We start from the raw sequence: 14,271 nt of genomic DNA on the forward strand, positions 1-14,271 counted from the left end.
AAGGGCCTGGGCTAACGCTCCAATACCAGCCACTATGCTGACATTTACATATCCCTTTACAGGTTTCATGTGTTATCTTATTTGCTCCCTCAAATAAAGAAGAATGAGGTGGATCAAAATGGGAGGTAGATGGAGGAAATCTTGAATGCCTGCCCAAGAGAGGAGTGTGGATCTGATCACTAACGCAGTGCTGCCCGATTACCAGATTACAGAAGGGATATTTACATTCCAAAGCCCCCCAGATGATCCACTTGGGTCAAAGGGCGTTGCACCTGAGCCCTGGAATAGCAGATCCCACTTCTCTGAAGATCCACAAAAGGTGGCGATGAGCTCTCCCACTCAGGGATTCCTCTTTCAGCACGTCAGAACTGAGAGTTAGAATAGCAACTATCTCCCACCTTTTCTCTTAGACTGCTTCTCCACCCAGGGAAATATGATCCGTGCACTCACTTTCCAAAACGATGGCTTGCTAGGTTTGTGTGGACCTCCCCGCCAGCAGCCTGTATGTAGCGGTTTTCACTGCACGGTGCTTTCCCTGATTCCCGTATCTCTCCAGCAGTCTCCACTCTGCAGGTCTTGTTCTCCGTGCCATATTCAGCTCCATTCCCAGGGGGCAAGGCTGGACTTTGACTTTGTACTGGTCTTTCCTTCTCCTTTTACCCCCTACCCGTCCCCCCACCGGCTGAGCTCTGGCTGCAGGAGCATTATGAGAATTGCATGGAATGGCTGGCGGGACGGTGCTTAGAAAAGCATAAAGCTGCCATTTGTAGAAGCCACCCTAGGGGTTGGGTAGAGGTAGCCATCGAAGCAGTGGAGATGCCTGCATTATTTAGTGCTGAGGCTCATGTCATTTTCCTGCTGAAAAACATTCCGTGACTCTCCTTTAACCACAGTCTGAAGAAGGTCAGTTAATGGTCTTTGTCCATAAAGAGGTCATAGCAGCTTGTCTGGTGGGAAACAAAGAGCCTGAGTCCTCTCAGTACCATTGTGGGTGTGGCCACCCGACCTGAGCCAAAGAGAGATGAATATCTATTTATAAGACTATGAATAGGGGCACCTGACAGGCTCAGTCGGTGGAGCATGCAACTCTTGATCTCTGGATCATGGGTTTGAGCCCCACGTTGGGGGTAGAGATTATATTTTAAAATTTGATAAATAGGGGCGCCTGGGTGGCCCAGTTAGTTAAGTGTCCAACTCGTGATTTCAGTTCAGGTCATGATCTCACGGCTCGTGAGATCGAGCCCCACGTCGGACTCTGTGTTAGCAGCTCTGGGCCTGCTTTCGATTCTCTCTCTCCCTCTCTCTCTGCTCCTGCTCTCCCCCATCCCCCGCCCCCGCCCCGCACAAAATAAACTTTAAAAAATATGCGTAAAAAAGAAAATAAATAAAAATTTAATAAATAATAAGTAAATAAAAAGAATATGAATAACATCCTCAAATTGAGGCCCTGGCCTCACGTTAGGTGACGCCATAGATCAGTCACAAAAAACAGACGTGGGAGGAGACAGGCCTATGGCGCAGCCAAGTGGAGACACAGATAAGGTGCAGATTAATCTGCAGAGACTTCTGCTCCTGAAACCAGCCCCACGTGGTACAGCCCCATTGGAGAGAGGATGTTTCTAGCCCCCTAATTCTTTTTTTTTTTAACACAATCTTTTTTTTTTTAATTTTTTTTAATATTTATATCTAGGAGAGAGAGAGAGACAGCGTGAGCAGGGGAGGGTCAGAGAGAGAGGGAGTCACAGACTGAAACAGGCTCCAGGCTCTGACCTGGCAGTCAGCACAGAGCCCGACGCGGGGCTCGAACCCACGAACCGCGAGATCATGACCTAAGCGAAAGTCGGACGCTTAACCGACTAAGCCACCCAGGCGCCCCTCTAGCCCCCAAATTCTAACACCTCTTCGCTTTGCAGTCAGAAAACCTGGGTTCGAATCCAACTCTAACAACCTTGCAAGGGGTCTTCTTCATCTGAAAGGCTCCCTCAGCAGGTGTTCATGAGGTTAAATGAAGTAACACAGCTTCGTACTTTTTATTAAAGCGCTATTGCTATTGTTCTTACCTATCATTCTGCTGCGTCCGCATTTGCTGTTAACCCACATGTCTCCCCAGCTTGTGTCTTCGGTGTGTTTCCTCCCCGCAGCGGCGAGCACAAAGCTCCGAAAGGGTGTCGTGTGAAATTGTGCGCTGATTTCTAGTTGCGTCACGCTTCTAAATCTCTTTTTCGCTCAAAGCTGGGTACCTAAGGGTGCGTCCCCCCTGCCCCCATAGAATCCCTATCTCAGGACTGGTACACACCTACCCGAGCTCAGGGAGAAGTTCACAGCTGATTAGAAAATAGGTTCAAGTTGTGCTTCTTCCTTCCTTCCAGGGATTTCCCGGATGACCCAGCTGTGCAGTGGGACACAGAGCGTGTGGCTAGCACCCTCCTCCAGCACATAGAAGAGAACAGCATCAATCTGGTAAGGGGACGCCCTCCCAAAATGCAAAGTGGGGGGTCCCGGTCACACCTTTACTATGGCTGCCCTCCCCCATCCAGACTTTCTCCAAGAGGGTTCAAAAAGAGTCCCCAACTCGCCCGCCCGCCCGCCAGAGCTCTCTTTTCAATCTTCGGAGCAACAAACACACCTTTTGTGAGACCATGGAACCAAATTAGCAAGCTCAGATAGAGGCAGAGTTTTTTTTTCCAAACTGTGCCCTCCTTAACCATCCCCACCCCCAACCTCTGTCCAAGCACCTAAACACCCAGGGCCCCCAGAACCTGTGCTATGTATAACTCCTGTTTGTGCAGAATTTCGCCTTTCGCCAAGCATTATCCCGTTTAGAGGGCCATTTTAACTTTAAGAGGTAAATGTTATAATTCTCATTTGTCATGGAGGAAACGGGTTTCCAAGGCCGAGGAGCTTGCCCAAGGTCAGCAGGTGGTAAAGCTACTAGGGTCTTAAACCTAGTTTCTCACCCCAAAAAATAAGGGCAAAGTCACTTGCACTACAAGGAGAGCATTGTGGTTACAGACAGGGCAATGGTGGAGATTCCCGCTTACTTGCAGAGGTAAACAAGTGTGGGGGCCCCCATCTCAGCTCCACCAAGATCGTCCGGACTGGCCGTCGCCAGTGATCGATGTTAAGGCTCTTGAGAAGGCTTACTGTCCACTTGTGAAGTAATAATAATAATAACAATAATAATAATAATCCCGCATGGGTTAATGCCTAAAATCCTACCACTTAAAGCCCTAATCTTTTGGTTTAAGTTTTGATAAGTCCCACTGGCACAAAAACGTGTTAGGCTTTTATCAATGCTGAATTCACTAAGTGAACTGAGTTATTATACCTTATTTTTTTTTCATGTTTATTTATTTTTGAGAGAGAGCCAGCATGAGCAGAGAAGGGGCAGAGAGACAGGGGGACAGAGAATCCCAAGCAGGCTCTGAGCTGTCAGCACACAGCCGGACGCGGGGCCTGAACTCACAGATGGCAAGGTCATGACCTGAGCTGAAGTCAGACACTTAACCATTTGAGCCACCCAGGCACTCCTGCATTTTTTTTTTTTTTTTTTTTTAAGAGAGAGAGATCTGACAAGTAGGGGAAAGGGGCAGAGGGAGAAAGAGAGAGAATCCCAGGCAGGCTCAGGGCAGAGCTCAATGCAGGGCTCCATCCCACGACCTTGGGACCATGACCTAAGCTGAATTCAAGAGTCTGACACTCACGTGACTGAGCCACCCAGGTGCCCCCAAGATTGGCTTTTTATAAGCCTTTAACTTTTTTTTTTTTTTTTCTATTAGGGAGAATTTCTAGCATGCAAATGTAGAGAATATAGTTTAATAAACCTCTCAGTTAATGAATCACTCAGATTCTGTAATTATTAACTCACAGTCAACATTAGTTTCATTTAAACACCTGTTCACCTCTCCTACCTCCTGTATTATTTAGAACCAAATATTTGGCATCACATTTCATATTTAAGTTATTTAGCTTGCATTTTAATAGACATTGAGCCCCATAATAATGTGACTATAGTGCCATTGTCACAAAAATTTCACAGTTCCTTAATATCAGTGTTCTAGATTTCCAGTAGTCTCATACCATAAATATGTTTCTATTTTGTGTTTATTTTTACTTGTTTGAATCAGGACCAGTTAACAGGACTTTAAATTCTCTTTTAGGGGTGCCTGGGTGGCTCAGTTGGTTAGGTGTCCAACTCTTGATCTTAGCTTAGGTTTTGATCTCAGGGCCAAGTTCAAGCTCCACATTGAGCTGCACGCTGGGCACAGAGCCTATTTAAAATTTTTTTAAATAAAGGGGCCTGGATGTTTCAGTTAGTTAAGCATCCAACTTCGGCTCAGGTCGTGATCTCACGGTTTGTGGGTTTAAGCCCCACGTCAGGCTCTGTGCTGACAGTTCAGAGCCTGGAGCCTGCTTAAGATTCTGTGTCTCTCTCTCTCTCTGACCCTCCCCCGCTTATGCGCTGTCTCTCTCCATCTCTCAAAAATGGATAAACGTTTTAAAAAATGTTTAAAAATAGATGATACAGAGGCAGTCCATGAGTAAATACACTTCCGTGATTTTGACCCCAGGGCATGGTGCCCTCAGGCTCTGTGCCCTCAGTTTGACATGAGGAAAGGAAGCCAAATAAATCAGGCAGCGTCCACATGCCCAAAGTTCACACGGCAGCCGGCCAAGAAAACTAACTGTGCTAATAAATGGCCAGGCAGATAAGAAACAGAGATACCCTGAACTCAGGTTCCCGACGTGGCTGAATTCCACTCTGCTCCACTGGCCTGGAACAAGAGTGAACAGTAAAACCCGCAGAAACAGCTCCCACACAGCTGGCCGAAGCAATGGTTACACACCACCCATCTGCTCCGAAGTGAGTTCAGGGGTACTCAGAATTGCAAACGCTCCAGAGTTCTGTGCACTCCTTTCATCCCAGGGGAATGGGGACGGCTGCCTTGAACTTGAGGCAGAGAGAGCATTCAGGCATGAGTAAAAACCCTGTGTTTCTCTCCAGGTGGTGACTTTCGATGCAGGGGGAGTAAGTGGTCACAGCAATCACGTTGCTCTGTATGCGGCCGTGAGGTAGGACTCTCCGCATGGTGGAGGTGGAAGAGGGTCATTTCCTTTGCTCAGGGTGGATGGATGTTTCCAATTTTTTAAAAATATTTATTTCTTCTTTGAGAGAGAGAGAGAATGAGCAGGGGAGGGGCAGAGAGAGGGAGACACAGAATCTGAAGCAGGCTCCAGGCTCTGAGCTGTCACACAGAACCCGATGCGGGACTTGAACCCATGAACCACGAGATCACGACTTGAGCCAAATCCAGATGCTTAAGCAGCTAAGCCACCCAGGTGCCCCACGATGGATGGTTTCTAAAGCACTTCCCCACTCGGTGCCTGGGCCCCATGAAAGTGACCACTGAGTTACAGAGAGCCACTGTTGGCCACATTGCTCACTACATCCACCACATTCTCTTGTGAAAAATCGCTCCCAAGTCATCTTATTATTTTTTTTTAATTTTTTTTTTTAATGTTTTATTTATTTTTAGGAGAGAGAGAGAGACAGCGTGAGCAGGGGAGGGTCAGAGAGAGAGGGAGTCACAGACTGAAACAGGCTCCAGGCTCTGAGCTGGCAGTCAGCACAGAGCCCGACGCGGGGCTCGAACCCACGAACCGCGAGATCATGACCTAAGCGAAAGTCGGACGCTTAACCGACTAAGCCACCCAGGCGCCCCAACAATCTCACCTATCCTTAAGTCCAACCATCTCATTTAACTGGGGATGTGGGGGTGCCTGGGTGGCTTAGTCGGTTGAGCGTCCGACTTTCGCTTAGGTCATGATCTCGCGGTTCGTGGGTTCGAGCCCCGCGTCGGGCTCTGTGCTGACTGCCAGCTCAGAGGCTGGAGCCTGTTTCAGTCTGTGACTCCCTCTCTCTCTGACCCTCCCCTGCTCACGCTGTCTCTCTCTCTCTCTCTCTCTCCTAGAAATAAATAAAAATATTAAAAAAAAAAAAAAACTTAACTGGGGATGTGAAGTGGTTTTCCCAGCACTGCCAGGCTCAACAATGGCAGAAGCAGAACTGGAATCCATTTCATTAGGAGCATGTTGTCTGTGTGTTGGTGGTACGATGGGGACTACCTACCCCATCTGTCTCCATCCCTTCACTTTCAAACCAAAGCAGGCAAGAGATTTAGAGTTCATAGCTGCTGGATTGGCCCCGCTTTCCTCTTAAGACAGGGAGTGCAGAAGTCAGAAGGTGGGAGCAGGGAAGGTCAAAAAGAAAAAAGAACTATCAGGAAAGATAGTCTCCCACCATACTCATGTTACAATTTCAAAAGAGAAAAACTTGGAAGAGTCCATTGTAGTTACCTTCATCTCTAATGGGCAAAGCTTGGACCAGGACACTTCGTAACCATTGGTCACCCCCCAGATTGCCTGACCTTGGGCAAGGTGCCCACCCTTTAGCTGTAGTCAGAGGTATCTAATCCCAGAACCCTATTTGGTGATTGATGCAATGGCAACTATCTAGAAACCTACAGAAGGATCATAGGGTGTGGCAGGCCTTAATACTGTTGGGGAGGAAGAAATTTTCCTCTGTCCAAGGTTCTTCTAGCTAGACCAAGAATTAAATTTCCACAAGACAATTAACAGGAGGAAATCAAACTTAATTTTGTCATATGGAGAATCTACACAAACATGCAATTCCAAAGACTGTCAGGCAACCTGAGGCTTATATGTTATCCTCAGCTCAGGAGGAGGGTGGGAGTCTGGGGGTACAGGCCAGAACAAAGAAGAGGAAGAACATTAGCAGGAAGGTGAGAGGAGATGTTTAGAAAACAAAGGTTTCCCTGTTATGCAGATAAGTTTCTTAGGTAAAAAGGAATCTTTTTGACTAGTTCTCTTCCTGGTACAGGCCCCCTTTCCAGTGTAAATGTAGGTGGTTGAGGGGGGTGTAAAGCAGTTTTCCTCAATTTGCTGGCATTTGATTGCTTTTAACTCAAAGTAATCTACATGCCGTTGTGGCCCATGTTGGAGAGGCCTGCCCTTGACCTCTACACTCTGAAGGCTCTTCCTGTTAAGAAAAGAATTCTTGCTCCTTCTCACTCCTGTCCTTTCCTCCTCCAGGACCCTGCACTCAGAAGGGAAGTTACCTAAAGGTAAGTCATTCCTTTTGCAAAAGTCTGCTAGTTACTATCTCTCTAAAAAACGCTTACTGGGCAAAATGTGTAAATATACGGAAAACTGCCATAGGCCACGCAAAGGTGGGGCTGGGGAGGCTGGATCGCATTCTTTCTGACCCAGCTCGCTGTGTCTGGCAGTGTGGGTCCTCAGGCCTTAAAAACAGGTTGTATCCATTGGGAAGTCCCCTGCCAGCCAGGCAGCCTCTGGGTGTGAGGGGAGGCCAGATGGCTTAGAAAAACAGAACAAACAGGAGGTACATATATGAAAGAAACGTATGATAAGGATTTGGCTCATGAAAGTACCAAGGCTGAGAAGTCCCACAGTCTGGCGTCTCTGCAACCTGGGGACCCAGGAACCTGGTGGGCTAGGCAGTAGGGTCCAAAGGCCTGAGAAGCAGGAGGGCCAGTGGTGTAAATCCCAGGCCAAGGGCAGGAGAGGACTGGCGCCCCAGCTCAATAGGCAGAAAAGAAGGAATTCTCCCTTCATCCACCTTTCCTTCTATTGAGGCCCTCAATGGATTGGGTTACACCCACCCACATTGGGGAGGGCAACCTGCTTTCCTGAGGCCACTGATTTAAATGCTAATCTCATCCCGAAAAACCCTCCCAGACATACCCAGAAATAATGTGCAGTCCAGTATCTTGGTACCCTGTGACCCAGTGAAATTGACACAGAAAATTAACCATGGCACTGAGCCTTGGCTGCTCATCTGTCTAGCTTTCTCACCAGGTGGGGCTTTTTCATCTCCAGAGTTCTTTCAGTCTTTCTGTCTGAACTCATATCCCAGCCCCTAATTACTTGTCAATGGCTGATAGGTGCTTGATGAGTTTGGCTGCTTGAGTTAGGTGTTTGAGCCCAATTGGCCTTTCACTATGCAACACTGACCTCTCTGAGCCAGTTTCTGGTCTGTCAGGGGGAGTCTTATACATCCCTCAGGAGTTTTATGAAGATGAAGCAACGAAAACGTAAGTAGAGTGTGCTTCCTCTGAGCAGGCTGAGCTTACCATGCTGTGAGGGCTTTGGAACCGAACTGTAGTTTATTTGATTGTTTTGTCAACACTGTGAGACAGGCTCCCACACTGTCAACACCATTTTACAGATGAGAAGACTGAGGGTCAGAGAGCTGAAGGGACTTCCTAAGACCTGTCAAGTCTTGAGCACCAGAGTAGGAAGTAGGTCTCTTGCCTCCCAAGACAGAAATTCTGGTCTTCATCACCTTTCCCTTGACCTTGATATAGCCAGTTCTCAACCTCTAGCAACCAACCTTATCCAGCTAAGGCATGTGGCAAGTAGCGGACACCCAGCCAGGTGTGCTGAGGCCCTTTCATCTTCCTGTCCATGAGGATGATGGGCCAAGAGAAGCTTTGGTGCTACAGAGCCATCTGGCAACTCCATGGCCAAGGGCCCGCCCTGCCCTGAGCCCCAAGGGAGACGTAGGGAGGGTGCTCAGGGAAAATCTGCCTGGAAGTGACAAGACTTTTCACTACTTCTCCCTTCCCCCTACCCCCCAACCAGGATGCTCCGCCCTCATGCTACAGTCAGTGAGTGTGTTACGCAAGTATCTCTCGCTTCTGGACATGCCCTTTTCTCTGCTTCAGCCCCCGGATGTCCTCTTCGTGCTCACCAGCAAGGAAGTGGCCCAGGCCAAGGTGAGGACTGTGAATTCCTGGACCCTCTTTCTCTAGATCTGTGTCCCAGCCCCACCCCCACCCCCCCCCAGCTCCTCATGGCCCTTAAACGAAGACCTTCCACTCGGCATCTGAGTTTTAGGAGTATCTAGCTAGACCTTGGCAGTCATAGGTTTTCAAGGACTTTCACCTCTTTTCTTTTTCTTTTCTGTTTTTTTTAGACTTTATTTTTATCTTTTTGAAATGTTTATTTATTTTGAGAAAGAAGGAGTGTGTCTGTGTATACACGAGAGAGAGTATGAACAGGGAGAGGGACAAAAAGAGAGGAGAGAGAGAATCCCAAGCAGGCTCTATGCTGTGTCTGTGCAGAGCCTGCCTCAGGGCTTGATCTCACAAACCACAAAATCATAACCTGAGCCGAAATCAAGAGTCGGACGCTTAACCAACTGAGTCACCCAGGCACCCCTAAAGATTTTATTTTTAAGTAATCTCTATGCCCAACATGGGGCTTGAACTTACAACCTCAAGATCAATACTCACAAAGCCCAATGTGGGGCTCAAACTCATGAGCTATGAGATCATGACCTGAGCCGAAGTCTGACGCCCACCTGACCTACCCAGGTGCCCTGACACTTTTTTTTTTTTACTTTCTTGGCCTTTTTTTTTTTTCCATTTTCAGTCTTTTTATTTATTTTCCCATTTTCAGTCTTTAATTTTTAAATTTTTTTAATGTTTTATTTATTTTTGAGAGAGAGAGACAGCATGGTCCGGGGGAGGGTCAGAGAAAGAGGGAGACACAGAATCTGAAGACAGGCTCCAGGCTCTGAGCTGTCAGCACAGAGCCCGACGTGGGGCTCGAACCCACGAACCGTGCGATCATGACCTGAGCCGAAGTCGGACGCTCAACCTACTGAGTCACCCAGGCGCCCCCGTTTTCAGTCTTTTAAAATAATACACTTCAATAGTATTAATTTCCCTTGAAGTATTCCTTTAGCTGCATCCAACAAGTTCTGATACAAACTGTTTCTCCTGGCATTCAGTTGTAAGTAATTTATGGTTCCCATTGTGAGTTCCTCTTTAATACATGAGGTGTTTAAGGGCGTGTTTTGGAGTTTAAAATGCATATGTGCATACAGGTAAAGTAGATCGTCATTACCAACAGGTTCCACATTTGCACATGCACCTACTTGCTAAAATTTACTTGTAACGCCAGAATTAATACTCAAGGTGCTTTTGTGGTCATTTGTGGACATGCATATGTGTAAGGGAGTGAAAAGTTTTATGTTGCCACCAGTGCACACTCACAGGTTCCCAGCTGTTGGACAAGGTGACCCCCTGACTTCTGGTTTCAGAAGTCTCCTACTGTACACAAGTATCCTTTCCCAAGGTATTTAGTGCCGCATTGTTCTCATTTTTGTGCTTTTTGTTGGTGACTTTGCTGTTCACTTATTTTTATTTTTTTAATATTTTTGATGTTTATTTTATTTTTGAGAGAGAGAAAGGTGAGGGAGGGGCAGAGAGAGCGAGACAGAATCCAAAGTAGGCTCCAGGCTCTGAGCTGTCAGCACAGAGCCCGACGAGGGGCTCGAACCCATGAATTGAGAGATCATGACCTGAGCCAAAGTTGGATGCTTAACCAACTGAACCACCCAGGCCTCGTGACTGCTGTTTAAAATGTATTCTAAGTGTGGCATTGAAGCCTAATGATTCTAAGGGCGCGAAAGCTATGATGTATCTTACAGAGAATGTACATGTTTGATAAGCTTCATTCTCGCATGAGTTATAGCCCTGTTAGCTGTGAAAGTACTAATGAACTGATAACCTAATATGGAATAAGGTGTCTTTAAACAGAAACACCCATAAAACAAGGTTATGTGTTAGGGCGCTTTGGTGGCTCAGTCAGTTGAGCGTCCTACTCTTGATTTCAGCTCAGGTCATGATCCCAGGGTCATGAGATCTAGCCCTGCATCACTTGGGATTTTCTCTCTATCTCTGCCCCCTCCTGCTCATGCTCTCTCTCAGAAAAACAGAACAAAACAAAAACAAAAACCAGGGTTATGTGTTGATCGGTTGATGAAAAAGTTGTGACCAGAGGCTCTCAGGAACAATGACTCAGTATTGAAAAAGTCAAGTGTCTACAGTAACTTTATAGAACATAACTAGAATCAATATATGGCCTTTTTATTGTTGACTTATAATTGAACTGCTTTCTGGTCATTACATGTGGCCTGTGTAATACTGTTTTTTAAAGACTTACTGAGAACTCCTTAGTGAATGACCTACTTTATGATCAGTTTTTGAAAGTGTTGACATTTACCTAAGAAGTTTGTGTGTGATGCATGGTTTGCATTTCAGACTCTAGATCTAACCAGTGAATGAAGCTCAGTACTTCTGTTGGCCACACTTGTGTATTCTAACTACTTTTTTAACTTTTTGATCTATTACTTTATGGTACAAGTATGTTGAGATCTCCTACCCTGAGTTTATTTTTATTTGTAACTATTGATATACTTGGTCCATTTGTCTTTGTTTTTGCTTTATTTCTGTTTTGTGCACAAAAAGATCAAGGTCATTGTATCTTCCTAGCAGACTATTCCTTTTAATATCTTATGTCCCTCATTATTAATGGCTTTGTCTTAAATTCTGTTTTAATCTTAACATTGCTATAACAGCTTTTTTGAACTTGTATCTACATGGTTCATCTTTTTTTAATAGTTTTTTTTTTCTTTAGGTAGGCACCATGCCCAGTGTGGGGTTTTTTAATACCTTTATTTTTATTTTTAATCACTGGTTGTCATTTTTAGGTATGTTTTCTATAAGCAGCATAATATAGTTGGATTTTTTTTTCTTAATCCTTCTATGAAATACCTTTTCTTTTATTGAGGTATAGTTGACCGTAGTGATTCGACAACTCTATACCTTATGCTACGCTCACCACAAGGGTGCTATGAAATCAAGTGGGTATGTTTGGTTTATTTTTATTTGTAACTATTGATATATTTGGACTTTTTTCCTATTCTCTTATTTTGTGTTTTCTGTTTACCATTATCTGCACGCCCCTCACCCCCCTTGCCCTTTTCCTGACCTCTGCTGGGTTGGTCAGATTTTCCATGGCCCCTCTCCCTGCTTTCTCCCCCTCTGTTTTGGAAGCTTATTTGGTATTTCTGTGGTTACCCCTAAAATTGTAATATGATTCATAACCATAGAATTCAAAGCAATCAGTATTTGTCTACCCTGCCACCAAACTTTAGCAGGTTTTAATTGCTCATTGATCGCTTCTGCCCCACTTGGTTACTGTACTTTATAATATCAGTACTGATACATACGAGTTTCCTGGCCCTCCCTGTGTCCTGTGTCCCACGTCTCTGGGCTCACTTTTGCTGATACATGTCCTCCAGCATTTTTTTAGTGAGGGTCTAAGGAAGGCAACATCTCTTAGCCTTCGAGTGTTCGCACATCCTCATCTGAAGGAGTTTAGCTGGAAATAAAGGCTAAGTTTGAGTTATATTCCTTCTGCAAAGGTGTTTGAAGGTATAACTCCCATCCTTACCCTTTTGCAACGGGAAGCTGTCATTGTAATCTTATTACCCATGTGCAGTTCATCTCCTCTATGTTAACGTTTCAGATTATCTTTGTGTTTCTGGGTTCCACGGTCTTACTACCGTATGTCTAGGGCAGATTTGCTCGTGTTTATTCTGCCTCGTACTCTCAACCTGGGGACCTCTGTCTGTTGGCAATTCTCAAAACTCCTCACATATTATCTCTTCAAATGGCACTTGTGTGAAGTTCCCTCCATTCTCTTCCTGGATTCCTACTGAATATATATTGAGGACTCTAAATCTTTTTTCTTTTATTTATTTATCTCTACACCCGACGCGGGGCTCAAACCATGAGATCATGACCTGAGCCCAAGTCGGACACTTAACCAACTGAGCCACCCAGACACCCCTTTTAATGTTTATTTTTGAGAGCATGATATTTTTGAGAGAGAGAGAGACAGAGCGTGTGTAGGGGAGGGGCAGAGAAAGAGGGAGACACAGAATCTGAAGCAGCCTCCAGGCTCTGAGCTGTCAGCAGAGGCCAACACAGGGCTGGTACCCACAAACTGCGAGTCCATGACCTGAGCTGAAGTCAGACGCTTAACCACTTAACCGACTGAGCCACCCAGGCACCCCCTCCTTGAGAATTCTTAATCTATGCTTTGTGTTCATAACTGTTCTTTCACATTTGTTCTCTGTTTCATATTTTGTTTTCATTTCCAAAACATCTTTTTTATTTTATGACCACCTATTGTTTCACTTCCATTTTTTAAAATTTCATAATTTCTTTTAAATTATTTTAATTTTTTAAATTTAAAATAAATTTAAGTTTACTTATTTTTAAGACAGAGAGAGACAGAGCATGAGTGGGGGAGGGGCAGAGAGAGAGGGAGACACAGAATCCGAAGCAGGCTCCAGGCTCTGAGCTGTCAGCACAGAGCCTGATACGGGACTCAAACCCAGGAACAGTGAGATCATGACCTGAGCCGAAGTTGGACACCTAACCAACTGAGCCACCCAGGCGCCCCTTAATTTCATAATTTCTTATTCTTTTTTATTGAGAGAGAGAGAGAACGCATGTGCATGAAAGCAGGAGGGGCAGAGAGAGAAGGAGGGAGAGAATCCCAAGGAGGCTCCACGCTTGGCCGGGAGCCCGGCAAGGGGCTCAATCTCACAACTGTGAGATCATGACCTGAGCTGACGCTTCGGCATGAGCCAAAGTCAGACGCATAACCAGCTGAGCCATCTGGGCGCCTCCGATAATTTATTCTTTATGCTGGTTTTCCTCCCACTTAGCTCTTTGAATGTCCAAAATGTCTTTGACAAAGTGTTCTATTAAACTATCTTCATCTAAAATGTATTCGTGGTCTAGTTGCTAATTTTGTTAGATCTCTTTCTTTGCATCACATTACGTCATGTCTTCAGGAATTCTGATTGGCAAACTAGGGGCAAGGAGGCTGACTCTGGGGATGGTGTTCCCCTCTTCCTCTGTGCTCCCCCTCCGTATCTAGAGAGGTTGCAATTGCTTGAAGGCCAGAATCAGGTCACCACTGCCGGTTCCAGTCGCAGAGCCAGCAGGTAACTCAGTTCCATGCTGCTCTCAAAGCATTCAGCTTGCTCTCAAAGCAATGGGCAGCATTCCTTCCCGCACCCCCCCCAACCTCTTAATCTGATGAGGGAGCCCCTGCCCCCCAGCAGGGTCCCGGCACTGACACCGTCAGAAGCAGAACTCCCAGCCACCTCTTTGCTCTGACCCCTTGAGCCAGTAATCCTCTGCTTTGGCCTCTCAAACCTCTGTCCAAATTCTTGGTGCTCTTGGTGTTAGTTTTGACCCACTGGTGTCTCTTTGCATTTTTCTCGGTCATTGCCATGTGTTTGGAACAGGAAGCATGATTTACTGTTTCCTCTTGACCAAGTTCAGAACACCTGAATTA

The 14,271-nt window shown here is 45.8% G+C and overlaps 1 protein-coding gene across 2 annotated transcripts in view; it reads left to right on the forward strand.

The window, feature by feature from the left end:
- PIGL (phosphatidylinositol glycan anchor biosynthesis class L) overlaps positions 1–14,271 on the forward strand; it is a 74,421-nt gene that overhangs the window by 50,150 nt on the left and 10,000 nt on the right. For both annotated transcript variants that reach the window (XR_005527589.1, XM_039227376.1), the window contains exons 3-6: positions 2,370–2,460; positions 5,006–5,073; positions 7,114–7,145; positions 8,686–8,819. Coding sequence is in view for 1 of the 2 variants with exons in the window: in XM_039227376.1 (XP_039083307.1) it covers positions 2,370–2,460; positions 5,006–5,073; positions 7,114–7,145; positions 8,686–8,819 (325 nt within the window). In the remaining variant the exon portion in view is untranslated. The remainder of the gene's footprint in view (positions 1–2,369; positions 2,461–5,005; positions 5,074–7,113; positions 7,146–8,685; positions 8,820–14,271) is intronic.

This window comes from Hyaena hyaena, unplaced genomic scaffold (genome assembly GCF_003009895.1).
Source record: "Hyaena hyaena isolate Hyena2069 unplaced genomic scaffold, ASM300989v1 scaffold_27, whole genome shotgun sequence".
Lineage (NCBI taxonomy): Eukaryota > Metazoa > Chordata > Mammalia > Carnivora > Hyaenidae > Hyaena > Hyaena hyaena.